The following is a 27,800-nucleotide window of genomic DNA, read 5'->3' as shown; positions in this document are numbered from 1 at the left end:
TTATAGCTGTGAGCCACCACAGCCGGCCTTTTTGAGTCTGTAATAGTAATGTCTGAAGAGAAAAATAATGCTGAAAAGAAACTGGGTGTGGAAGACTATACCATCCAATTTGGTTATACTTACTGAAGACATATTGCATTTAGTTTCAACATGTCAAAACTGAATAGGGCAATTCCTCATATCCTGCCCAATCCAGGGCATAAAGCACACAGAAAAACAAGAGAAAATTATAGGTATGAGAGAAAAGCAGAAAAACTTACCAACCATGTGTTTCCGCACATGAGCCATGGTATAGAATTTCTTCTCACAAATTTCACAGGAAAATTTCTTTTCTGCATATCCATGAACGATCTTGATATGTTCATGAAGAGACCAGAGTTTCTTGAACGATTTGTTACAGGAAACACACTAAGCAGGATAAACAGAAATAATCTTATTTATAGGGGTTTACAGAATGCCATACCAGCCTACTGGCAGATGAAATGGATGTGCTTTAGGTTAATGGCACAAGGCCAGAATCCAGATCAATGCTATTCTTCCACAGAGCCCAGATTCCAACACCAACATCTGTACGTTCTCTTTTCTAAGATGCATCTTTTAGACACTCTTTGAGATTATGAAAACAATGGCAAAAACTAAGACAAAGTGGAAAGTTCCACTAACATCAAGGAATTAATTGCTATTATGAAGTTAGTACTGTACCTATGAAAAGAACTTTCATTTATTTATTTTGAGACAAAGTCTCACTCTGTTGCCCAGGCTGGAGTGCAGCGGCACAATCTCGGCTCACTGCATCCTCTGCCTCCTGGGTTCAAGCGATTCTCCTGCCTCAGCCTCCCAAGTAGCTGGGATTATAGGCACATGCCACCACATCCAGCTAATTTTCTGGGGGTTTTTTTTTTTTTTGTTATTTTTAGTAGAGACAGGGTTTCACTGTGTTGGCCAGGCTGGTCTCAATCTTCTGACCTCGTGATCCACCTGCTTTGGTCTCCCAGAGCGCTGGGATTACAGGTGTGAACCACCGTGCCCAGCCAACCTTTTTTAAATAGAAGTTGCAAGAGATTCAAGTTTTTAAAATTTATGTATTAAGCAAGTGTGGCTCTCTCCTTCACATCAGTTAGTAAGGGTTTACCAGAGAATATACACTAATTTTAAATTAGCATAATAAAAACAAGATTAAACAAAATATATATTAGTGGTATAGGTATTATAGGTATGTAGAAATATAAAAATGTTTTTATGCCTTAGAAAATGCATTTGGAGCATCTATTAACACAAATGGTTAAAATTTTATATTTCTCCAAATCTAACAGATACTTTCAAATACTACCCTCTGGCAGAATATAATCTCTAAACTCTTAGTATCACTCTTTTATTTAAATTATTTTTATTTTTTATTTTTGAGATGGAGTCCCACTCTGTTGCCCAGGCGAGAGTGCAGTGGCACGATCTCAGCTAACCATGACTTCTGCCTCCCAGGTTCAGGTGATTCTCCTGCCTCAGCCTCCCAAGTAGCTGGGACTACAGGCACATGCTACCATGCCTGGCTAATTTTTGTATTTTTAGTAGAGATGGGGTTTCACTATGTTGGCCAGGCTGGTTTAGAACTCCTGACTTTGTGATCTGCTCACCTCGGCCTCCCAAAGTGCTAGGACTTACAGGCATGAGCCACTGCACCTGGCCTCACTCTTTCTTAAAAAAATTTAAAAAAATTTTTAGTCTAAACTTTAATTAACTAAAGCCCATCCTTTTTCCCTTACAGACCAGTTCCAGAGCTCTCTTGCAAGAATCTAGAAAACACACGCCACACTGCCTAGTTCCTTGTATCACGAATCATTAATAGCCTGGAATATGAGGCATAATGTATTTAACCATAAAATATTTCTGGTTAAAGCAAAACAATACTAGAAAGTCCTTGGTAATCATTAAATTCTTGGATACTTAAGGGAACATGTTAATATTCACTGTAAATAAAGATCTCTAAACATCATTGTCACTTCAGGAAACAAGAACTCTGAGAAGAGTTAAAAGATAAACTTCTGGCTGGATAATGCTCTAGAAAAGGACAGACTTATCAGCCATTTTGTAGGACAGGTTTTTTGTTGTTTTTTCTTTTTTTTTTTTTTTTGAGACGGAGTCTTGCTCTGTTGCCCAGGCTGGAGTGCAATGGTACGATCTCAGCTCACTGGAACATCCACCTCCCAGATTCAAGTGATTATCCTGCTTCAGTCTCCCAAGTAGCTGGGACTACAGGCTCGTGCCACCACACCCAGCTAATTTTTTGTATTTTTAGTAGAGATGGGGTTTCACCATGTTAGCCAGGATGGTTTGGATGTCCTGACCTCGTGATCCGCCCACCTTGGTCTCCCAAAGTGCTGGGATTACAGCTGTGAGCCACCATGCCCACCTTGGGTTTTAGTTTTTACTGGTTACCAGGTCATCAGGATTATTAGGATCTATACACAAGAAGAAAGTACAGTGCTCTTTAGGAATGTGAATAAGTTCATTTAGCAAAATCCACAAAACTTAAACACAAGTTTGAAAGTATTATGATGAAGAACCATGAGGAAAGTCACACACAAAAAGTATTTATTAAATGTTTTCTTTTCTGTAACTTAAACAAATTTAAGTTTAAAAACCTCACAAAACCTATATATAAAGATCGAGAGCACCTTCAGTAATGGATCATTACAGAATCCAAATTTGACCCCTAGGGTGCAGCACTGCACCACACTCCCTTTGGCTGAAGTATTGCAAACAATTCCCAGCCAGGCCAGGGCACTGGCAGTTACCGGAGGATATGGACTCCATGACTCGTTCTTCTTTTATTTACCCAGTGTGTTGGTGATCAAGTCACAACTGATGAATCAAAAACGGTGAATTTTTAGCAAATGCAATCTCCATGTTTTAAATTCTCTTTAGAGTAGAGCAATGATCTCAGTTGTTGATTACAAGCAACAGAAGAAAAGTGAAACTTAAAAGGTGACTACCAATATTAGGAGCACGCCAAGAAACAAACCAAACCAACACAATTTATATGTTTAGCTTAAATATGGTACAAAATATTTGTTACATATCTTATGGAGACATGAATAGACTTACCTCTTATGAATATTCAATATGCTTTCGCATGTGCAAACCAATACAGCTGCAATCCATACGACATAATACAATTAGCATACGTCTTTAACCTATCACAATACTAGTCCTTTCACAATACCAGCCTGGTTTGAATACCATTATTTTGTTACCTTAGCAATACTGTACAGAGGCATTATGTAACCCTACTGCCAGGTGGGCAACATTTTCAACCAGCTCAGCCTCTGCTTAATGTTTGCATATTCCCATGGGCTCAGCCTCTTGGCAAATTTAGTGTTGTCATCTCTCCAATGGTAAAAGCAAACTCACTGCTGAAGATCTTCCATTTCCACCGGTCTGAGTCATTATGGTTTTTGTCCCCATCAGCTGTACTAGAATCTGGCATCCTTGTAAACCCAGAAAGGGACTTTTCTCTACTCCTAACCTTTACTCAGTAACTCCTACCTCCACAGAGATGATGCCAGAATGAATTCTATTACATTTCCTACAACAATGAATCTCTGCAAAGTTGGTGTTGATTTTAACCTCCTGGTCAATCAGCTATAACAGATCCCCCTTCCAGTGTGCCTGGGTTCCCACTAGTCCAGCGTCAGTTAAATTTAATGCTTTTGATATAAAAGCCTTGGTTTAGAAAAGACCAAAGCAGGAGATTTTCAAATGATAAATTGGTGAAATCTGTCCCTTCAGCCTCTATTGTATTTATTCTCTTGGGCGGATACCAGATGAATCTGAACAGCCAGGTTCTATCCTGAAAAGTTTGCCCTCTCGGTGATGAAACCTACCTGAATGTTTTTTTCACAGTCTGTTTGCTGGTGAAGGGACAGCTCACTTTCCAGGACAAACTTCTTGCCACATTTATCACAAATCTGCATGCGCCTATGAGTAACGTTCATGTGCTTCTCCAGGTACCATCGAGTGTTAAATACCCTGGGGCACTTCTCACAGGTCAGAGTCTCTTTCTCTTCACACTTAGCTTTCTGGACTGGTGCTTTTGGCTCTTTTGCGGCCCGCTTCTTACGCTTAGGTTGCTCTACACTCTTCCTACGACCTCTCGTAGTTCTGGGAGTAGGGGAAGTGGTAGCTGCGGCAACAGAGGCAGCTCTCCTCGTTCTCCTCTGTGTAACGCTGACTTTCTCTACTATCTTCTCCTTTTTCTTCTGCTTTTCATTCTCTCCATAGTCATTGCTGTCATCTGTGGCCTCTTCCTCACTCTCTTCCTCTTCCTCCTCACTGCTTGTCTTAAGAACAGGAGTCTCTTTGGACTGAGAAGAGACACCCTTTTCCCCTTTAGACACATTTAATGTTTGATTATTAAGGTTTACCTCCACTATGATCTGCTCCCTTTTGTAAGAGACTTCTTCCTCTTCCTCCTCCTCTTCTGTGTCATCAGAATTCTCCTGGTCTTCCTTAACAGCATGCACGTCAGACACTGCTCTTGTCTCCCTGAAATATGGCTGTTCTTCTGTTTCATGGAGATGTGGTTTGCTCATCTTGGTGTCCACTAACACAGAATAAGGACTTCCTGATTCCCTTTTGTACACTTTGGTGGACAGGTCAAGTTCTTGGTTGGCACCATGATAAAAGGAAGATGGCACTTGACCACGACGGCTATCTTCTTGTGCCATTCCTGCTACATGCACAGCACAGCTTTCAACCAGCTCCTGACAAGAACTGGCTGTGTGGCTCATTGGTAAGCAGCCCAATTTATTAAGCAGTTCAGACTATAAAGAAAACAGCTTTTAAACAAGGTAATTATTAAGACTCAAATCTGTTTTCATCCACAAAGAATCACTCAAATGAAAAAAAGATATTCCTGGAAACTGTGTGCAATTATTCCAGTGTTGCAGCACCAAAGCATAAGTCAAACAGGTCTGGTATTACGGCAAGGGCAGAACACTAGTGATTTTTCTTCTGAAGAGAGCTGCAAGGGAGTTGGGGCATCTTATCTACAAAGAAAAGCAAACAGGAAAAAATAATCAGATAATACCACTATTTCCTTTTTACAGCATGCATTTAAATCACAAGAAACATAGCTTAAAATTATTATTATATATTTTTTGAGACAGAGTCTCACTCTGTCACCCAGGCTGGAGTCCAGTGGTGCAATCTCGACTCACTGCAACCTCTGCCTCCCGGGTTCAAGTGATTCTCCTGCCTCAGCCTCCAAGTAGCTGGGATTACAGGCACCTGCCGCCAAGCCCGGCTAATTTTTGTAGTTTTATTAGAGAAAGAGTTTCACCATCTTGACCAGGCTGGTCTTGAACTCCTGACCTTATGATCCACTCAGCCTCCCAAAGTTCTGGGATTACAAGTGTGAGCCACTAAGCCCCGCCAAAATTATTAAACTGTTTACATATACAATGCTTTTAACTGCTTAAATGTTTCAGTATGGGCCATTATTTTACTGGATTACAGGAATTCATAAACTTTTTCTGTTGGACTATAAATTCTACAACAGCAAAAGCCACGTCTGTCCCTTACACCAAGATATCCTGAGAGCTTAGCACAGTGTCTAACATACAGTATATATATGATGAATAAAATAATATTGGACAGCATTCATTTTCTTAGATACTACGGAATATACTGATACGGCAAAATATATGCTTTCTATCCACAGGGCCTTTACAGTCTAGTTTACAATGTGGTAGGCATGAAGCACACAAGAGCTTCATACTGGCTGACTGTCTTTCAACATCAATCACCATGTCCACCACAGTGAAAGTTTGCAGAACAGAGGTGGTAGTGGGGCAGGCACAGTAGCCCCTGGAAATAAAGCAGCTAATTGACGTAACTATAGAAGAGAAGAAACATGTCCTTGGCCTTATTTAAGGTCTTATTTATAATCTAGGTTTAAATATAATTGTTTTCAGGTTTATTGGAATAATTTCAAAGCTGCCAAGTATTTTAACATTTGTTCTGTGCATAGCTCACTACATCTACTCAGTAACTGGGTGATTTTTTGTGTGTGTCAGTTGCATAGGAGTCTAAATTCTGAGAAGCCATAACCATCAAGTTGATATGGTTCCAAGAAAAATAAAACCATCCGATGACTTCTTTGGCCCCTTCTTGGACCACAGAACCTCCCTGAGGAGCTAAATAAATTAGCTTCTCATTTTCTTTAAAAAAAAAAAAAAGAAAGAAAAGGAAAACCATCCAACAATAATTTTTAAAAAGCTTAGAAGGGCATATAATTTGCTTTGTGACATACCTCACATTGCTGTTTAGCCAATCTACCTATCCTCTGAGTCTTATGGATATTACTGTAAACACGTACACTGTCTAATTGACAAAAAGAAGAAAACTAGTATTTATTAAATGCTTACTAAGGACATAGCCACTATAATAGTTTTTACTGTTCATTATTTATATTTAATAACCACCACAAAACTTTGGGGTTTTTGTTGTTGTTTTAAGACAGGGTCTCATTCCGTTGCCTAGGCTAGAATGCAGGGGTGCAATCATGGCTCACTGTAGCCTCAACTTCCTGGGCTCAAGCGATCCTCCCACCTCAGCCTCCTGAATAGCTAGGACTACAAGCATGTACCACCACACCCGGCTAATTTTGTAATTTTAACAGAGATGGGGTTTCTCCATGCTGGTCAGGCTGGTCTCGAACCCCCAACCTCAGGTGATCTGCCCACCTCAGCCTCCCAAAGTGCTGGGATTATAGGCGTGAGCCACTGCACCCAGCCTTACCTTGCCTTTCTCTATAGTTTTCTTACCTTATTGTTCCCAACTCTTTCCTCATGCTCCCAATATAGTTATATCACAATTTTGGAAAAAATCAGGATTACTAATATAACGACTATGAGTAGTTCACAATTATTTCTATCATTCCTGTGCTAGTCCTTTGTCTTCCCTTCCATTTTCTCTCCCATTTTCTTTTTCCTTGTGAATTTATTCTTTTTTAAAAAACAAAAAATTTTACTTTTACTTTACTGGAATTTCAGGAAGGAGTGGTGATAAATGCTACCATGTTTTACCTGACATCTGAATACATGTATTTATACTTTCTTGTATTTACACATGGTAAAATTATGGCTCAAGGAGGCTAAATAATTTGTCTAAGATCGCAAATCTATCAAATGACAGAGGTAGTATTTGACTCCAGGCCTGTCTGACTCCAAAGCTCATGGTCTTTTTCTATTATGACAAACGACACCTTGAAATAATTTAAACTCAATCATTCTTGTAAATGCACATCTTTCTGTACCAGTTTCATGCCTCATATTTTAAGGAGGAAAATCCTAGCAACCTTATTCTACAAGTGCCAAAACTTGTCACCTATGGAGATGTGAACTATTGAGTATCATTTAAATAAACCTCAGATTAATTATCTCAAATTAAGCAAGGGAGGAGTGACGGTAAAATTCAATTAACTAGCAAAAGCTAGGAGTTAAACAAAAATCAGAAAGACAAAGAAAAAAGAGTAATCATTAATTCATTTTCCAAATATTTCTGGCTCTCAGCCTTCTAGGCAGATGGTAGGCTATACTTTTTTAGTTAGTTTGTTTTTTGGAGATGAAATCTCACTCTGCCACCCAGGCTGGAGTGCAGTGGCACAATCTTGGCTCGCCGCAACCTCCACCTCCTGGGTTCAAGCAATTCTTGTCTCAGCCTTTGGAGTAGCTAGGGCTACAGGCGCACTCCATCATGTCCAGATCATTTTGTATATTTAGTAGAGACGGGGTTTCGCCATAGTGGTCAGGCTGTTCTCAAACTCCTGACCTCAAGTTATCCAACTGCCTCAGCCTCCCAAAGTGCTGGGATTACAGGTGTGAGCCAGCGTGCCCAGCCAAGGCTACACTTTTTAAACCACTACCACAACTCCCATTCCCTTTAGTTGGATGGGGCCCTGTAACTACTTCTGATCAGTACATTATGAGAAGTGAAAGGAAGAGGCAGGGCATTTACTAACCAATATGAAATTCTTCAGACCTCTTTTCCTTCTGCCACAGTGGCTAGCAATCTTCCAGGTGATGGCTGCTCTCAGCCTGGTCCCCTAACAGCTAATACGATGTACTGGATACACATCACATTTTCTTTTTCTTTTTTGAGAGGGAGTCTCGCTCTGTCATCCAGGCTAGAGTACTGTGGTGCCATCTCAGCTCACTGCAACCTCCGCCTCCCTGGTTCAAGCAAGTCTCAGCCTCCTGAGTAGCTGGGACTAATAGGTGCCCACCACCATGCCCAACTAACTTTTTGTATTCTTAGTAGAGACAGGGTTTCACCATGTTGGTCAGGGTGATCTCAAATTCCTGACCTCAGGTGATCCACCCACCTCGGCTTCCCAAGGTGTTGGGATTACAGGTGTGAGCCACAGCGCCTGGCCACACAGTGTGTTTTCAAAGCCACTAAGATCTTGTATTGTTTATTAACACAGCATAATCTGGCTTATCCAAACTGCTACGAGTAGAAACCAGAGAAGTGATTTCTTCTGGAAGAAGAAATTTTTAGGCTGCTTTAAAAAGCCTAAAAATATATGACAAAGGCTTAGGAGCTGGATGGAAGGAGGCAAGTTATTGGAGGCTAAAAGATTAGCAACTTATATTATACAGTGGTGAAATGATCAGTGAACTATCAGCTAGCTATCGCAGAAGGTAGATAATACACCACAAAAGCTAGCAGCTCTAGTGGGAAAATGGACTATTACAAGTGTGTTGGTAATACTGTTAGTTGTATTTAACAAATTATTACATGAAAATGATATATTTGGAAAATAATAATCAGTTTATAATCAAGAATAAAAGAAATCCAGAAAATCAGGAATGTACAGAGTAAGACGAGGCAAGTGTATAAGGTAAAACTTAAGTCTTTGAACTACAAAGGCTGAGTAGAATTCAGTCTTGAGGCAAGGATCAAATCAAAGATTTGGCTTTCACAATCACTGATTACGATGCTATCAATAAAATAGCTTTTCTAAAGAGACTAAAGATGAGTTTTGCTACAAAGCATATTTCTCGAATGTGAATTAGTTCAAATGCTATTAGTAAATAGAGAAATGATAGCAGAAAAACTCAGAAGTAATATTGGTTTACACAAGATTTCCGAAACCAAGTTAAATGTCTAAAGTGATCAGGAACAAGCTTTTTCAAAATTACAGAGAAAGCAAACCTTAGCAATACAAGAAAAAAGCTAAACACTCTATTTCTGTACCTTCCTTTCTTTTTTTTTTTTTTTTTACCTTCCTTGTTCAAGCAAGCAGTGGTTCATTCGGTGGCTTCATGCACCAAAACCCTTTCCACTTTATACTTGATGAATTGAGAGGACAGTCACACCTCAGAGATATTGCCAGTTCGGCTCCAAACCACAGCAACAAAACAAATACCTCAATAAAGCAAGTCACACAATTTTTTTTTGTTTCCTTGTGCATATAAGTTATGTTTATATTATACTGTAGTATATTAAGTGTACAATAGCATATCTTAGAAAACAAGGTACCTGCTTTAGTTTAAAAATACTTTATTGTTAGAAAATGTTAACAATCATCTGATCCTTCAGTGAATCAATCATTTTGTCAATGGAGGGTCTTGCTTCAATGTTGATGGCTGCTGCATGATCAGGGTGGTGGTTGCTGAAGGATGGGGTGGCAATTTCTTAAAATAAGACAACAATGAAATTTGCTGCATTGACTTATTCTTTCTTTCATAAAGGATTTCTCTGCAGGATATGATGCCATTTGATAACATTTTACCCACAGTAGAACTTCTTTCAAAATTGGAGTCAATCCTCTCAAACCCAGCCACTTCTTTATCAATGTTTGAAACATTCTAAATCGTCTGTCATTCCAATAATGTTCACAATATTTACCAGGAGTAGATTTCCACCTCAAGAAGAAGATTCCATCTGTTCAAGTTTTATCAAAAGATGGCAGCAATTCAGTCACACTTTAGGCTCCGCTTCTAATTCTAGTTCTCTTGCTATTTCCACCACATCTGCAGTGAGTGACTTCCTCCACTGAAGTGCTTAACCCCTCATAGTCACCCATGAGGCTTAGAATCAACTCCTCTAAACTTCGGTTTATGTTGATATTTTGACCTCTTTCCATGACAAATATTCTTAATGGCATCTAGAGTGGTGAATCATTTCCAGGAGCTTTTCCATTTATTTTGCCCAGACCTATCAGAAGATTCACTATCTATGGCAGCTATAACCCTAAAAATCAATTTCTTAAATAATAAGACTAAGAAGTAAAAATCACTCATTGATCCATGGGCTACAGAATGAATGTTAAATTAGCAGGCATGAAAAAAACATTCATCTCCTTGTACATGCATCTCCATCAGAGCTCTTGTGTAACTAGGTGCACTGTCAATGAGCAGTAATATTTTGAAAGGAATCTTTTTTTCTGAGAAGTAGGTTTCAACAGTGGGCTTAAAATATTCAGTAAACCATGCTGTATACAGATATGCTGTTACAGGCTTTGTCATTCCTAGCGCACAGTATCACTGTTAAGGGCCTCTGGATTTTTGGAAAAGTAAGTGAACACTGGTTTACCTTCAAGTCACCAGCTACATTAGCCCCTGACAAGAGAGTCAGCCTATCCTTTGAAGCTTTGAAGTCAGGGATTCACTTCTATCTATGACAATCCTAGAAGGCATCCTCTTTCAATATAAGGCTATTTTCTCTACACCAGAAAATGATCTTAGCTAGATCTGGATAACTTGCTGCAGCTTCTACAACAGCACTTGCTGCTTCACCTTGCACTTTTATGTTACGGAAATAGCTTCTTTCCTTAAACCTCATGAACTAACTTCTCTGATGGCTTCCAACTTTTCTTCTGTAGCTTCCTCACCTCTTTCAGCCTTCAAAGAATTGAACAGAGTTAGAATCCTGTTCTGATTAGGCTTTGGCCTAAAGGAATGTTGTGGTTGGTTTGATCTTCTGTCCAGATCACTAAAACCTTCTCCATCTCAGCAATAAGGCTGTTTCACTTATTTTATGTTTGAGACAGAGTCTCATCTGTCACCCAGGCTGGAGTGAAGTGGTGTGATCTCAGCTCACTGCTACCTCCACCTCCTGGGTTCAAGCAATTCTGCTGCCTCAGTCTCCCAAGTAGCTGAGATTTCAGGCACGTACTACCACATCTAGCTAATTTTGTAATTTTAGTAGAGATGGTGTTTCACTATGTTTGCCAGGCTGGTCTCAAACTCCTGACCTCAGGTGATCCACCCTCCTTGGTCTCCCAAAGTGCTGGGATTACAGGCAAGCCACTGCACTTGGCCAGTTGTTTCACTTTCCTGTCGTTTTTATGTTCACTGGGGTAGCACTTTTTTTTTTTTAAGATGGAGTTCTGCTCTTGTCACCCAGGCTGGAGTGCAGTGGCATGACCTCAGCTCACTGCAACCTCTACCTCCCGAATTTAAGTATTTCTCCTGCCTCAGCCTCCCAAGTAGCTGGGATTACAGCATGCACCACCATGCCTGGCTAATTTTTGTATTTTTAAGAGCGGTTTCACCTCTTCAACTAGGTTTCACCATGTTGGCCACGCTGATCTTGAACTCCTGACCGCAGGTGGTCTGCCCATGTTCAGTCTCCCAAAGTGCAAGGGATTACAGGCGTGAGCCACTGGGCCTGGCCCTTTGGATAGAACTTTTACATTTCCTTCAAAAGCTTTTCCTTTGCATTCACAACTTGATTTGGAACAAGAGGTCTACCTTTTGGCCTGTCTTGGATTTTTTTTTTTTTTTTTCCATGTTCCTCACAGACAAGAATGTCTTGGCTTTTGACATGCCTTCCTCATGAAGCTTAATCATTTCTAGCTTTTGATTTAAAATGAGAGCGGTGACTCTTCCTTCCACTTGAACACTGAGAGGCCACTATAGAGTTATTAATTGGCCTAACTTCAATACTGTTGTGTCTTAGGGAATAGGAAGGCTTGAGAAAAGGGAGAGAGATGGTCTAACAACTGGATTGTGAAACGGTCAGAACACATGTAACATCTATCAATTAAGTTAACCATCTTATGTGAGTATGGTTCATAGCACCCCATAACAATTATAACAGTAACACCAAAGATTACTTATCACAGACTCATCATTAACAGATATCAAAGAAAATGTTTGAAATATTGTGAGAATTACCAAAATGTGACACAGAGACGCAATGTGAGTACGTTGGGAAAATGATGCTGACAGACTTGCTCCGTGCATGGTTACACCAAACCTTCAATTTGTAAGCAAAGTGCAATAAAACAAGGTAAACCTTCAGCCTGGGCAACATGGTAAGATCTCATCTCTACAAAAAAATTACGCAGGCATGGTGCTGCACACCCGTGGTCCCAGCTACTTAGGAGGTTGAGGCACGAGAATTGCTTGAACCCAGGAGGTGGAGGGTGTAGTGAGCCAAGATTGTGCCACTGCACTCCAGCCTGGGTGACAGAGTGAGAACCTGTCTCAAAAGAAAACAAAAAAATTTATTTTGATGAAACTGGTCTGTATTGGAAACAAATGTCCTGAGGGCCCAAAATTTCAGAGGAAGAAACAACCACCCAAGGAATTAAGTCTGTAAACACTGAAATATATGCGAGTGGAGATTCAATATGCTACCGTTTTTATTATGGTTAATTTTTTTATTTTGGGGGGGTTCTTCCGTGAAGACCAGAAAACCTGCTAGACAAATTCTAAAAGAGTTGTAACATTTATTTTTGTTGTTGTTAGTGAAAGGACTACAGTGTTCTACAGATTTAGAGTGGTTTGCCTCAACTCTATTTTTCCTGTAAGTCCTATTTAGTGCACAATTTTGCAGAATTTGAGGCATTTCAGAAAAGCATATATGGCATTACAGCAAAAACATCTGTACTCAAAATGAAGTCAAGGAAGCAGTATGGGAACAGTAAAGCAGAGCTATGTAGCAAACATAAGTATGGGCCAGGTGCAGTGGCTCATGCCTGCAATCTCAGTACTGTAGGAGGCCGAGGTGGGAGAATTCCTTGAGCCCAGGAGACCAGCCTGGGCAACATAGAACATAGGAAGACCCTATCTCTTAAAAAAAAAAAAAAAAAAAAAAAGAAGTATGGTAAGAAAAGAACTGTGGATGTGGCTAGCACCCGGAGCTGACAGGAGACAAGCAAAACGCTAACTCAGTTTTGAAAGTTATACTGCCAAAAGAACAACCAGCTTGGGCTAAGAGAGACTGTCACTGTTCAAGATCAAAGTGATCTTTGGGTTCTCAAGTGTCAATGACAGGAAATGGGTTAGGAAAGGTATTCATCCTCCTAAGGGAATATATCCACCATTGTACATTTTGGATATGACCAAGGAAGGTAACAGAAACAAAAAAGAGGCCAGGCGAGGTGGCTCATGCCTATAATCCCAACACTTTGGGAGGCCGAGACAGGCAGATCACCTGAGGTCGGGAGTTTGAGACCAGTATGACCAACATGGAGAAACCCCATCTCTACTAAAACTACAAAAATTAGCCGGGCGTGGTGGCAGGCACCTGTAATCGCAACTACTTGGGAGGCTGAGGCAGGCAAACTGCTTGAACCTGGGAGGCGGAGGTTACAGTAAGCCGAGATCATACCACTGCACTCCGGCCTGAGCAACAGAGCGAGACTCCATCTCAAAAAAAAAAAAAAAAAAAAGAAGAAGAAGAAAAAGGTGGTCCATGAAGACAGACCTAGGGACCAAAGAAAAAACAGACATGTGAACTACTCCTCAGGGGCAAAATCAAGGCCTGTTCAAGAACATTCCCTACCCCTGGAGAGGGCCTTCTCAATGACAGCACAGAGGAATTTCAGAATTTGTTGCAGCTCATCCACTGCTCTATGTCTCCTATTCACAACTCTTTCAAACAGGAGTATTTATTTTTATTATCTTTTCGCTACTCACTATTGTATACTTGTATTGGGGGCAGCAGATCACTTGTAAATTTCTTTCATTGGTCTCTGGATCAAGAAGAGCAATGTCTGGACCCAATAGAGACTGCTATGCATAACCTCCTCTTGAAAACAAACACGTTTGGTCTTGAAGACGACCAAACATCACACTCTTGCATCACTCAGATCCTAGACTTTGAGCCTGATGCCATGATTTGATATGCCAATCCTTAAATTTTACCAATCTATATGTTAGAAATCTCCCAGTCTGAAAAGTGGGGGCCAAGAAATCATACTGCAAAACTGAAAAGCTTGGTAAATTCTACTCTGATTTACAAAATGCATGATAGTGGTTATAATAATTTGCATTTATATGATGCTCTACAGTTTACATAAAGCATATACATATATTTTTTCTCCTGAGACATGAGTCTAGCTTTGTTGCCCAGGATGGAATACAGTGGGCAACAACTGTATTCAGCTCACTGCAACCTCTGCCTCCTGGGTTCAAGCGATTCTCCTGCCTCAGTCTCCTGAGTAGCTAGGATTACAGGCGCCTGGCATGATGCCTATATAATGTTTGTATTTTCAGTAGAGATGGGGTTTCACTGTGTTGGCCAGGTTGGTCTAGAACTCCTGACTTCATAATCCAGCCATCCCGGCCTCCCAACGTGCTGGGATTACAAGCGTGAGCCACCGTGCTCGGCCTACATAAAGCATATTTATCATATATTTGTTGAACATTTATTAAGTGCTTACTGTGTGTTAGGTATTGTACTCAAAATTAAGTCAAGGAAGTTGGAACCAACAAGGTACTCAAAAGTCTACTTGGGGAGACACACATGAAAACATAGCATAGCAGATCAGCCACAGTGGCTCATGCGTGTAATCTCAGCACTTTGGGAGGCCAAGGCAGGAGAATCACTTGAAGCAAGGGAATTCAAGACTAACCTGAGGCCTGGCGTGGTGGCTCATGCCTGTAATCCCAGTACTTTGGGAGGCCGAGGCGGGCAGATAACCTGAGGTCAGGAGTTCAAGACCAACATGGTTTCACATGGTGAAACCCCATCTCTACTAAAAATACAAAAATTAGCCAGCTGTGGTTGTGGGCACCTGTAATCCCAGCTACTTGGGAGGCTGAAGCAGGAGAATCACTTAAACCTGGGAGGCAGAGGTAGCAATGAGCCGAGATTGTACCACTGTACTCCAGCTTGGGCAACAAGAGTGAAACTCCATTTCCAAACAAAGACTAATCTCAGCAACATAACAAGATCCTGTGTCTATTTGTTTTGTTTTGAGACGAAGCCTCACCCTTGTTCCCCAGGCTGGAGTGCACGCCCACCGATATTTTTTTTTTAATAAAATTATTATTTTTTTTAAAAAGAAAGAAAGAATAATAATTTAAAAAAGAATGAAGGAGAGGAAGAAAAAGAGGGAGAGAGAAGGTAGGTGTTACTTTATTGCCTGGGGTAGAATGCAGTCTAAAAAAGGGTATGCCTATAACTGTGCTTAATAATGGAGACACAAAAAAATGAGGGAAGAAAATAACAAACAAGCAGCCAACCAATATTTCATTTAAACCTGTAAGTAGGTGTGACGTGGTACTGATAAGAGTGTGTATTTTGTGTATTTAAAGTGGAGTGTTCTATAAATGTTAATTAAGTTTACTTGTTCCGGATCTGAGTTCAAGTCCTAGATGTCGTTGTTAATTTTCTGTCTCATTGATCTAATATTCATATTGGAGTCTCCCACTATTATTGGGAAACAATAATAATATATGTGAGTTTAATACTGCCATTTAATGTTAGCTGGCTGTTTTGCCCATTAGTTGATGTAAATTCTTCATTATGTTGATGTTCTTTACTTTTTGGTATTTTTGGTATTTTTTAGAAAGGCTGATACTGGTTGTTCATTTCTACGTGTAATGGTTTTTTCAGAAGCTCTTGTAAAGCAGGCATGGTGGTAATGAAATCTCTCAGTGCTTGCTTGTTCACAAAAGATTTTATTTTTCCTTTGCTTATGAAGCTTAGTTTGGCTGGATGTAAAATTCTGGGTTGAAAGTTCTTTTCTTTAAGGATGTTGAATATTGGCCCCCACTCTCTTCTGGCTTGTAGGGTTTCTGCTGAGAGATCTGCTGTAAGTCTGATAGGCTTCCCTTTGTGGGTAACCTGACCTTTCTCTCTGGCTGCCCTTAGTATTTTCTCCTTCATTTCAACCCTGGTGAATCTGACGATTATGTGCCTTGAGGTTGGTCTTCTTGAGGAATATCTTTTGGTCTCTGTATTACCTGGAGTTGAATATTATCCTGCCTTGCTAGGTTGGGAAACTTTTCTTGAATAATATCCTGAAGCGTATTTTCCAGCTTGAATTCATTATCTTCGTCACATTCAGGTACACCTATCAAACGTAGATTAGGTGTTTTCACATAGTCCCATATTTCTTGGAGACTTTGCTCGTTCCTTTTTTTTTTTTTTTGAGACGGAGTTTCTCTCTTATTACCCAGGCTGGAGTGCAATGGCGCGATCTCAGCTCACCACAACCTCCGCCTCCTGGGTTCAGGCAATTCTCCTGCCCCAGCCTCCTGAGTAGCTGGGATTACAGGCACGTGCCACCATGCCCAGCTAATTTTTTTTTTTGTATTTTTAGTAGAGACGGGGTTTCACCATGTTGACCAGGATGGTCTCGAGCTCTTGACCTCATGATCCACCCGCCTCTGCCTCCCAAAGTGCTGGGATTACAGGCTTGAGCCACCGCGCCCGGCACCTGCTCGTTCCTTTTTATCCTTTTTCCTCTAATCTTGTCTTCTCGTTTTATTTCATTAAGTTGGTCTTCGACCTCAGATATCCTTTCTTCTGCTTGATCAATTCGGCTGTTAAAACTTGTGCATACTTCAAGAAGTTCTCGTGTTGTTTTTCAGCTCCATTCACTTATATTCCTCTCTAAATTATGTATTCTTGTTAGCATTTCGTCAAACCTTTTTTCAAAGTTCTTAGTTTCTTTGCATTGGGTTAGAACAAGTTCTTTTAACTCACAGAAGTTTCTTATCATCCACCTTTTTTTTTGAGACGGAGTTTCACTCTTGTTACCCAGGCTGGAGTGCAATTGCACGATCTCGGCTCACCGCAACCTCCGCCTCCTGGGTTCAGGCAATTCTCCTGCCTGAGCCTTCTGAGTAGCTGGGATTACAGGCACGCACCACCATGCCCAGCTAATTTTTTGTATTTTTAGTAGAGACGGGGTTTCACCATGTTGACCAGGATGGTCTCCATCTCTTGACCTCGTGATCCACCCGCCTCGGCCTCCCAAAGTGCTGGGATTACAGGCTTGAGCCACCACGCCTGGCCTCATCCACCTTTTAAAGCCTGCTTCTATTAATGGAACACACTTGTTCTCCATCTGGCCTTGTTCCGTTGCTGATGAGGAACTGCGATCCCCTGCAGAGGCAGAGGCATTCTGATTTTGGGTATTCTCAGCCTTTTTAGGCTGGTTTCTTCCCTTCGTTGTAGATTTATCCATCTGTGGTCTTTATAATTACTGTCTTTATAACTGGGTTTCTGAGTGGACATCCAACTTGTTGATTCCCAGCGCCAGAACCTGAGCAACCCACTGCGCCGGCCAAAACAGCGGCGTTAAGATTGATGGTGCTTTTCTGACTCTGCACCAAGAACCTCTGCACTGAGGCAAAACCACCTCGCCGGGAACAAGAGACGCACTGGCAACCCGTGGGGCTCCTCCACTGGGAATCTCCTGGTGCACGAACAACAAAAATTCGTCTGAAAGTGTGCTGTCCTCTCGTTCTCTGCGCTTTCACTGGGAGCTACAATCTCGAGCTGCTAGTGGTCAGCCATTTTGGATCTCTCTCTAAAATAAAATTATTTCTTTTGTTGTTGTTTTTTTTTTTTTTTAGTAGAGATGGGGTTTCACCATGTTGCCCAGGCTGGTCTCAAACTCCTGGCCTCAAGTAATCTGTCTTCCTCAGCATCCCAAAGTGTTGAAATTACAGGCATAAGCCATCACACCCATAATTTTTTTAAAAGTAAAAACACAGCATAGCAGTTAAGAGCAAAAACTCTGAAACCAGACTGCCTGCATTAGAAATCTGGCTCTAAAACCTAGTAGGTGGATTGTGACCTTGGGTGAATTATTTAACTTCTTTATGTCTCATTTTCTGGATGTGTACTTAACTTCTTTATGTCTCATTTTCTGGATGTGTACAATGGAGGTAGTAGTAGTATCTACTTCATGGATTACTGGTATAAATGCTTATGAAAATACTTAGCAATAGTAAACATTATTATAAGTGTTTGTTAAATAAATACACTCACCTATACACATAACATACAGTGGCAAGTGTGAGGAGGGAGGTGGTGAACATGCCAAGGGAAGTTTCAGAGATGAGATAGAGCCGGGGCTGGTCTTGAAGGACAAGCAGAAGTCAGATGGAGAAGAGAGAAGGTAAGAATGCAGCATACAAGAAACACCACAGGAAAATGACAGGAATTAAACCATGTGGGTTTTTTTTGCCTACTTATGCATGATTACCATACAATGACTAGGAATGCTGATATGATTTGGATGTTCTGGCCTCTCCAAACTTCATGCTGAAAATGTAATCCCCAATGTTGGAGGTGAGACCTCGTGGGAGGTGTTTGGGTCATGGGGACAGATCCCTCATGAATGGCTTGGTGCCCTCCTCGAGAGAATGAGTTATTTCTTGCTCTGAGTTTACATGAGATCTGATTAACAGTGTGGCTTGCCCTTTCACCATGTGATACACCTGCTTCCCCTTCACATTCTGCCATGACTGTACACTTCCTAAAGCCCTTAACAGAAGCTGAGCAGATGTTGGTGCCAGGCTTATATAGCCTGCAGAACCAGGAGCTCAAATAAACCTCTTTTCTTTACAAATACCCAGCCTCAGGTATTCCTTTATAGCAATGCAAACAGACTAACACAAATGCTGCTCCTATTTTACAGCGGAGACTCAACTTTCCCAGTCATTTTTAGTAAGTAAGTGTTTGAATTCTGCTTTTCTAACTCCTAGTCCAAGTTTAGCACACTGTCTCCTACTGAGTTAATGGTAAACTGTCTCAAAAGATGCACTTAGGTTTTGAACAACAAAATACCTTTATGATACAAAATAAATAACAAAATTCCAGACTTGTGTTTGAGGGTGTAAATTTTATCCATAGCTGGTGGAACTCATGCCTTCTTTCAGAATGTCCAGAATGTTAGGTTAATCCATATGGATACATTTCATATTTCAATTTGATCCTCCTGTAGTCTGGGTTTCACAGTAACCACTTTTAACAAACTAAAGACTCAAGATTTAAAGTATGTTTTCAGCCGGGCGCGGTGGCTCACGCCTGTAATCCAAGCACTTTGGAGGCCAAGGCAGGCGGATCACCTGAGGTCGGGAGTTCAAGACCAGCCTGACCAATGTGGTAAAACACCCTGTGTTAAAAAAAAAAAAAAAAAAGTATGTTTTCAGTTCATCTTCTTGCAACCAAATAGTAAGCTTTCAAGTGGTTAAAACCTAAATAAATTTGTGCACTTTGAACTTGGTATGTAAAACAGAAATTATAGAAACAAAATTTACAGTGAAAAGTGTTCTGTTATCACAGTATCAATGCATATTTGTAAATATCCTTCATTTCCAAAGGTGCTCACAATATTGATCTGGAATACACTCAAAAAGCTACCAACATCAATTTGTAACAGTCATCTTCACAACAAACAAAAACCTCAAATGTCATGTATCACTGGACCTTATTTTGGATAAGCACTGCAAACTGTTCTCAGGTGCCTATATTTTATATGGTTGAAAAACAGAACTAATTTTAATGCAGTCTCATTTAATAAAAATTTAATATGTCAAATCTAATCCATTCTCTGTAAGAAGTGAAATTTAGAAGTGCTTGTCACCTTCAGTTGTAGACAAAGCTTTTATAAAAATAAAATTTCACTGTAGTTTTTTACAAGCTTTTAAATGAGACTGCCATTGTGTTTCCTCAACAATATGCAAGTGCAACTAGAAGAGGACAAAGGAGACACACTCTTGTTAGGTGCTACCTAATGACCTTCAAGCATCAGCAGTTTCTACATTTCCATATAAGACAATACAAACTCATGTGCGTTAGTCATCATGCAAGTCAGCTGAAGCAATCTTAACTTTCACCAATAACCACCACACCCAGGTTCAAAGAAGAAATCAAATATTAATTAAGCTACACTGCAGGACCTACATGATCACAACGTATATTCAGAATATTTTCCTATTATTTAATTCCATTCACAAATGTAACCTACATATAGGAGAATCTAATTTAAACAAAGAAGCAATTTTTAAAAGGAAGATAAGTTTTGTGTATACTGTTGCCATCTTTTCTGTCCAAATCTGACAAGTACTGGCTCAAATAAAATTCAGTGCCCTTAAAACCAACCAGAAGAACAGACCTACAAGATATATAATCCTGGAAGATCTCAGTCTAGCCTTGATCAGAGGTTGCTTTATGAAATGCAATTATTTTTACTTTTGCAAAAACATGGGCTAGCTGAAAAAGAAATACAATTATTGGCCGGGCGCGGTGGCTCAAGCCTATAATCCCAGCACTTTGGGAGGCCGAGGCGGGTGGATCACTAGGTCAAGAGATCGAGACCATCCTGGTCAACATGGTGAAACCCCGCCTCTACTAAAAATACAAAAAATTAGCTGGGCATGGTAGCGCGTGCCTGTAATCCCAGCTACTCAGGAGGCTGAGGCAGGAGAATTGCCTGAACCCAGGAGGCGGAGGTCTCGGTGAGCTGAGATCGCGCCATTGCACTCCAGCCTGGGTAACAAGAGTGAAACTCCGTCTCAAAAAAAAAAAAAAAAAAAGAAATACAATTATTATTTTTGAGATGGAGTCCTGCTCTGCTGCCCAGGCTGGAGTGCTGGAATTACAGGTGCTCACCACCACACCTGGCTAATTTTTTGTATTTTCAGTAGAGACAGGGTTTCGCTATGTTGGTCAGGCTGGTCTTGAACTCTTGACCTCAAGCGATCCACCTGCCTTGGCCTCCCAAAGTGCTGGGATACAGGTGTGAGCCACGGCTGAGACAGGAGAATGGCTTGAACCTAGGAGACTGAGGTTGCAGTGAGCTGAGATCATGCCATTGCACTCCAGCCTGAGGACTCTGTCTCAACAAGCAAATAAATAAATAACATTTGAAAAAATTTTAACTGAACTAGTCTTAAACCAACAGGTATGAATAACCTAAAACAAAAATATTTGAAACCAGACAGGAAGTTTTAATCCAAACCATAACGTATGTAAAACACAGCCATCAGGAAAAGACAAATTGCTAACGTACCTTCTACCTTTTCCTTCCCATAAGCCTATGTGTTCCCTCACCAATTCTTTTGAAAATTACAATCTTCTCCCTCCCGAAAGGAACACATATAATTTTATATACAATTCAAGGGATCTGCCTATCTCCAGAAATCCAGCCATGGATTCTCTAGTGGTCCCAAAATCCCAGTCTCAGAACTCTTGTCACAAAGCAGATTTTACCTTTTCCTGTGATATATATTAAAAAAATTTTTTTTAATGACAGGGATCTTGCTATGTTGCCCCAGGCTGGTCTAAAACTCCTGGCCTCAAGTGATCCTCCTGCCTTGGACTCCCAAAGTGCTGAGATTACAGGTTGAGCCACTGCACCCAGCCTGTAGCATATATTTACTTAGACAAAGTTCGTAAATTAAATTTTTCTCTACCACCTTTCCTTTTTCTCCCTACCCGTTTTTCTCCCATTTTCTCCTGCATATCTATGGATCAGAAATGAATTAACAAGACTCATGCCTGTAGTCTTAGCACTTTGGGAGGCTAAGGCAGAAGGATCATTTGAACCCAGAAGGTTGAAGCTACAGTGAGCTATAACTGTACCACTGCACTCTGGCCTGGGTAACAGAGCAAGAAGACCCTGCCTGAAAATAATAATAATAAAAATAATAATAATAATAACGGAATGGATATGAAGACTTTCCTGAAGAAGACATACAAATGACCACTGCATGGAGAAAAAGATGCTCCAAATAGAGCCCATCCAGATCTGTTGACTGGCAGCACTGTGGCTTTTATTTCCCACTCAGCCTCACTGCATCACTGCTGTTAGGGCCCTCTTCAGGTTATGAGCTATCCAGGAAATCGATAATATCATTTTATAACAAATATCATAATTTATTTTCACATGATTTTATTACTTCAGATCACCTTTGAACTATTTATATCCAAATAGCCTATTTCATCTTACTTATTTTTATTGAAATATAATTCATTTACTATAAAGTTAACCATTTTTAAGTATACAAGTCTGCAATTTTTAGTATATTCACAAGATTGTGCAACCATCATCACCTATATCTAATTCCAGAACATTTTCATTGCCCCCAAAAGAAACCTGGAGCCGGGCGAGGTGGCTCACACCTGTAATCCCAACACTTTGGGAAGTCGAGACCAGCCTGGCCAACATGGTGAAACCCTGTCTCTACTAAAAATACAAAAATTAGCCTGGCGTGGTGGAGGGTGCCTGTAATCCCAGCTACTCGGGAGCCTGAGGCAGGAGAATCACTTTAACCCAGGAGGCAGAGGTTGCAATGAGCCGAGACCGCGCCATTGCACTGCAGCCTGGGCAACAGAGTGAGACTCCATCTCAAAACAAAACAAAACAAAACAAAACAAAACAAAACAAAAAACCTGGAACCCAGCAGCAGTCACTCCCCACTCCTCCCTACTCCCAGCTCCTGTTAATGATGATTTGCTTTCTGTCTCTATTTGCTTATTCTGGCTGTTTCATATAAATAGAGTCATACAGCTATGTAACCTGTTATGTCTGGCTTCTTTCACTTAGCATAATGCTTTCGGGATTTATCCATCTTGTACCATATATCAGTACTATATTCCTTTTTTCTTTTGAGATGGAGTATTGCTCTGTCACCCAGGCTGGAGTGAAGTGGCAAAATTTCAGCTCACTGCAACCTCTGCATCCTGAATTCAAGTGATTCTCCTGCCTCAGCCTCTCAAGTAGCTGGAACCACAGGTGCATGCCACCACCACCAGCTAATTTTTTGTAATTTTGATAGAGACCGGGTTCCACTGTTGCCCAGGCTGGTTCATACTTCTGAACTCTAGCAATTCACCCACCTTGGCCTCCCAAAAGTTCTGGGATTGCAGGCATAAGTCCGGCCATTCCTTTTTTTTTTTTTTTTTTGAGGCAGAGCCTCGCTCTGTTGCCCAGACTGGAATGCAGTGACACGATCATGGCTCACTGCAGCCTCAGCCTCCTAGGTTCAAGCAGTCTTCCCACCTTAGCCTCCCGAGTGACTGGGACTACAAATGTGCACTGCCACACCCAGATAATTTTTTAAAAACATTTTATAGAGAGGAGATCTTGCTGCATTGACTAGGCTGGTTGCAAACTCTTGGGCTCAAGCAATCATCCCACCTCATCCTTTCAAACTGCTGGGATTACAGGCATGAGCCACTGCACCTGACCTCTTCGGTCCTTTTATAGCAGATAATATTTCTTTTTATGGTTATATATTTTGTTTATCCACTCATCAGTTGCTGTATATTTGGACTGTTTTTGTCTTCTGGCTATTATAAAAAATGCTTCTGTGAACATTTGTATACAAGTTTTTATGTGAACATATATTTTCAGTTCTCTTGAATTTATGCATAGAACTGGAATGGCTGAGTCATATGTTAACTCTATGTTTAACTATTTAAGGAACTGCCAAACTGTTCTGCAATGTACCATTTTATATTCCTACCAGTAACATGAGGCTTCCAATATCTTCACATCCTCACCAACACTTGCTGCTGTGTTCGTTTTTTGTTTTTTTTTTAATAGCCATTCTAGTAGGTGTGAAGTGGTATCTCATTGAGATTTGATTTATATTTCACTAATGACTAATAATGTTGAGCATCTTTTTCTTCATGCAGTGGTCATTTGTATGTCTTCTTTAGGAAATGTCTTTATATCCATTCCATTTTGATTTTTATTATTATTATTATTTTTTTTTTCAGGCAGGGTCTTCTTGCTCTGTTACCCAGGCCAGAGTGCAGTGGTACAGTTATAGCTCACTGTAGCTTCAACCTTCTGGGTTCAAATGATCCTTCTGCCTTAGCCTCCCAAAGTGCTAAGACTACAGGCATGAGTCTTGTTAATTCATTTCTGACCCACAGATATGCAGGAGAAAATGGGAGAAAAACGGGTAGGGAGAAAAAGGAAAGATGGTAGAGAAAAATTTAATTTACAAACTTTGTCTAAGTAAATATATGCTACAGGCTGGGTGCAGTGGCTCAACCTGTAATCTCAACACTTTGGGAGTCCAAGGTGGGAGGATCACTTGAGGCCAGGAGTTTTAGACCAGCCTGGGCAACATAGCAAGATCCCTGTCTTAAATTTTTTTTTTTAATATATATTACAGGGAAAGGTAAAATCTGCTTTGTGACAAAAGTTCTGAGACTGAGACCCTTAAAGCACTTTCAGTCTTCAAAACTTTCTCACATCTGGTCAGGTGCAGTGGCTCACACCTGTAATCTCAGCACTTTGGGAGGCTGAGGCAGGCAGATCACCTGAGGTCAGGAGTTTGAGACCAGCCTGGGCAACATGGTGAAACCCGTCTTTGCTAAAAGTACAAAAGTAAGCCAGGCATGGTGGTGGCCATCTGTAATCCCAGCCACTCAGGAGGCTGAGGCAGGAGTACGTATCACTTGAACCTGTGAGGCGGAGGCTGCAGTGAGCCAAGATCACGACACTGCACTCCAGCTTGGGTGACAGAGCAGGACTCCGTCTCAAAAAGAAAACTTTCTCAAATCTAAAGTATTTTTTCCCTTTGGTCTTTTTTTTTTTTTTTTTTTTTGAGTCAGAGTTTTGCTCTTGTTACCCAGGCTGGAGTGCAATGGCGCGATCTCGGCTCACCGCAACCTCCGCCCCCTGGGTTCAGGCAATTCTCCTGCCTCAGCCTCCTGAGTAGCTGGGATTACAGGCACGCGCCACCATGCCCAGCTAATTTTTTGTATTTTTAGTAGAGACGGGGTTTCACCATGTTGACCAGGATGGTCTCGATCTCTTGACCTCGTGATCCACCAGCCTCGGCCTCCCAAAGTGCTGGGATTTACAGGCTTGAGCCACCGCGCCCGGCCTTCCCTTTGGTCTTATTGAAGAAGTACGTTTTCTTGAGATAAGCTTTCTATAAACTTCTGTATAAGAATCACATAAGAAAAAAAAAATTAAAGGAAGAAAGAAAAAAAAGAGAGGAAAAAAAAAAGAACCACATAAGAAAATATTTAAAAATTTTTATAATCAATTCAGGAAATTCTAAAATGTAAAACCACTCCAAATTAAAACATGACCACTTCAAAGAAAAGGGGATAATTTCAAAGTTAAGACCAAAACAGCTTTTGACACAAACCACTGCATGTTGCAGAAACAGTAACCTAGTTTCACTTTGAGTATAGTGTTTGTTGCCCTCAAGGGATCTGCAACTTTCGAGCAAGACTTTTTTTCATTAAATGCCAGATAACAGATAAGGGGGAATCAATACATTTTCATGCTACAACGTATCTTAACTCTTCAGTTTAAAAAAAGAAAAGCACAGCCCTTATGAACATACACGTGTACCATACTAACAAGCCTCAGTTACTGGTGACAACACTAAAATTTCAACTCAAGGCTGAACTATAGAATATGTGACAATTCAATGATCTCCTTGTGAAGAGAAAAACCCCCTCAGTATCACATGAAATTTTTCTTAGCTATTTGCTCCCTGGCACAATAATGGTCAGTAATAACACGAGCAGGGAAAGCTGATGGAAGATGTTCAAATATACAAAGGGTTTTTCCACTAGCTTTTTTTTTTTTTTTTTTTTTTTGGTGGGGGCAGAGTCTTGCTCTGTCCCCCAGGATAGAGTGCAGTGGCAGGATCTTGGCTCACTGCAACCTCTGCCTCCTGGGTTCAAGTGATTCTCTTGCCTCAGCCTCCATAGTAGCTTGGGTTATGGGTGCCTACCACCACACCTGGTTAATTTTTGTATTTTTAGTAGAGATGGGGTTTCACTATGTTGGCCAGGCTGGTCTCAAGTTCCTGACCTCAAGTGATCCACCTGCCTCTACCTCCCAAAGTGCTGGGATTACAGGCATGACCCACTACACCTGGCCCACATAGAATTCTTAACTATTTTTTCCCAAAATACTGTTCTCTATAATATACAATGAATGACTGCATATTTCAGTCCAGAGAAGTTACTTTTCAGATATAAGATAAATCAATTAGTAACAATACACACCATAGACATTTACATCCTAACTGCACGGGAATGTCTAAAAAATGAGCCTATGAGCACCAAAGTCACAGAGCCCAAGAGGAAGTGAACAGACTCCTGGCTTGCAGACAAGTGAGTAGGTGGTGGAAACATTTATGTGGGGAGATGATTTTTATACAATACCTTTCTTAATCTAAAGGAAACCACAACTCTTCACAATCTAGGTGCTATAAATAGATGTCATCAGTCGAAAACCTTAATAAACATTTTGTTTTTGCTTGCTTGCCTTTAAAAAAATAACTTTTTTTTTTTTTTTTTTAAATAACCCAAATCCAATGCATGGTCAAGATAACCAAACCAAGGATGTGACCAAGCAGGTTGCCCAGAGCCCTGGGTACACATAACTAAGTTTAATTCCCAGCTGGGCACAGTGGCTCACAACTGTAATCCCAACACGTTGGGAGGCCAAGGTGGGAGGACAGCTTGAGGCTCAGAGTCCAAGACCAGCCTGGGCAATAGGGTAAGACTCCATCTCTACAAAAAATTTAAAAATAAGCTAGGTATGGTGGTGCAAGCTGGTAATGCTAGCTATTTGATAGGCTGAGGCAGGAGGATCACTGGAGCCCAGGAGTTTGAAGCTGCAGTGAGCTGTTATCGCACCACTGGGCAACAGAATGAGACCCTGTCTCAAAAAAGAAAACAAAAATTTATTACTCTTCATTGATTTATGTTGAAGAAAATATTTTAATTAATGTTTATATATATATATATATATATATATATATCTTCAAATATACTTCCCTTACAAAAATCAAAGAATTTTCACACTAGTTCACATCCATGCAAATTTTCTATCACTACTTTTGCTAACATCTTCAACGAATGTGGCTAGAGCAACCAAAGACAGTTTTGATCATAGAAACGTTGTTCAAGTTAGCATTCCAATCTCCTTCCCCAACTTCCACCTAACCCCCCAAAAACCACACTGATCTAAGAATCAAAAAGTTCTTGTTAAATAATTATTAGTCTCCTTTTTTTTTTTTTGAGACGGAGTTTTGCTCTTGTTACCCAGGCTGGAGTGCAATGGCGCGATCTCGGCTCACCGCAACCTCCGCTCCCTGGGTTCAGGCAATTCTCCTGCCTCAGCCTCCTGAGTAGCTGGGATTACAGGCACACGTCACCATGCCCAGCTAATTTTTTGTGTTTTTAGTAGAGACGGGGTTTCACCATGTTGACCAGGATGGTCTCGATCTCTTGACCTCGTGATCCACCAGCCTCGGCCTCCCAAAGTGCCGGGATTACAGGCTTGAGCCACCGCACCCAGCCAATTATTAGTCTCTTTTATGACTGCAGGAAAGTAAGGCCCACTGTCTAAAAGATGTCTCTTCTAGGGCTGGGCGCAGTGGCTCACGCCTGTAATCCCAGCACTTTGGGAGGCCGAGGCAGGTGGATCATGAAGTCAAGAGATCGAGACCATCCTGGTCAACATGGTGAAACCCCATCTCTACTAAAAATACAAAAATTAGCTGGGCATGGTGGCGCCTGTAATCCCAGCTACTCGGGAGGCTGAG

The 27,800-nt window shown here is 40.8% G+C and overlaps 1 protein-coding gene and 1 non-coding gene across 3 annotated transcripts in view; both read right to left on the bottom strand.

Moving 5' to 3' along the window:
* Positions 1-27,800, bottom strand: part of ZNF652 (zinc finger protein 652) — a 75,283-nt gene that overhangs the window by 23,504 nt on the left and 23,979 nt on the right. For both annotated transcript variants that reach the window (XM_074388635.1, XM_010341870.3), the window contains exons 2-3: positions 3,882-5,045; positions 261-408 (exon numbers count right to left, since the gene is read on the bottom strand). In XM_074388635.1, coding sequence (XP_074244736.1) covers positions 261-408; positions 3,882-4,787 — 1,054 coding nt within the window. In that variant the 5' untranslated portion in view covers positions 4,788-5,045. The remainder of the gene's footprint in view (positions 1-260; positions 409-3,881; positions 5,046-27,800) is intronic.
* LOC120367010 (U7 small nuclear RNA) lies at positions 12,683-12,744 on the bottom strand. The gene has a single exon (XR_005581512.1). It is a non-coding gene; the product is annotated as a U7 small nuclear RNA (small nuclear RNA).

This window comes from Saimiri boliviensis, chromosome 17 (genome assembly GCF_048565385.1).
Source record: "Saimiri boliviensis isolate mSaiBol1 chromosome 17, mSaiBol1.pri, whole genome shotgun sequence".
Classification (NCBI taxonomy): Eukaryota; Metazoa; Chordata; class Mammalia; order Primates; family Cebidae; genus Saimiri; species Saimiri boliviensis.
This window is presented reverse-complemented; position numbering and strand designations above follow the sequence as displayed.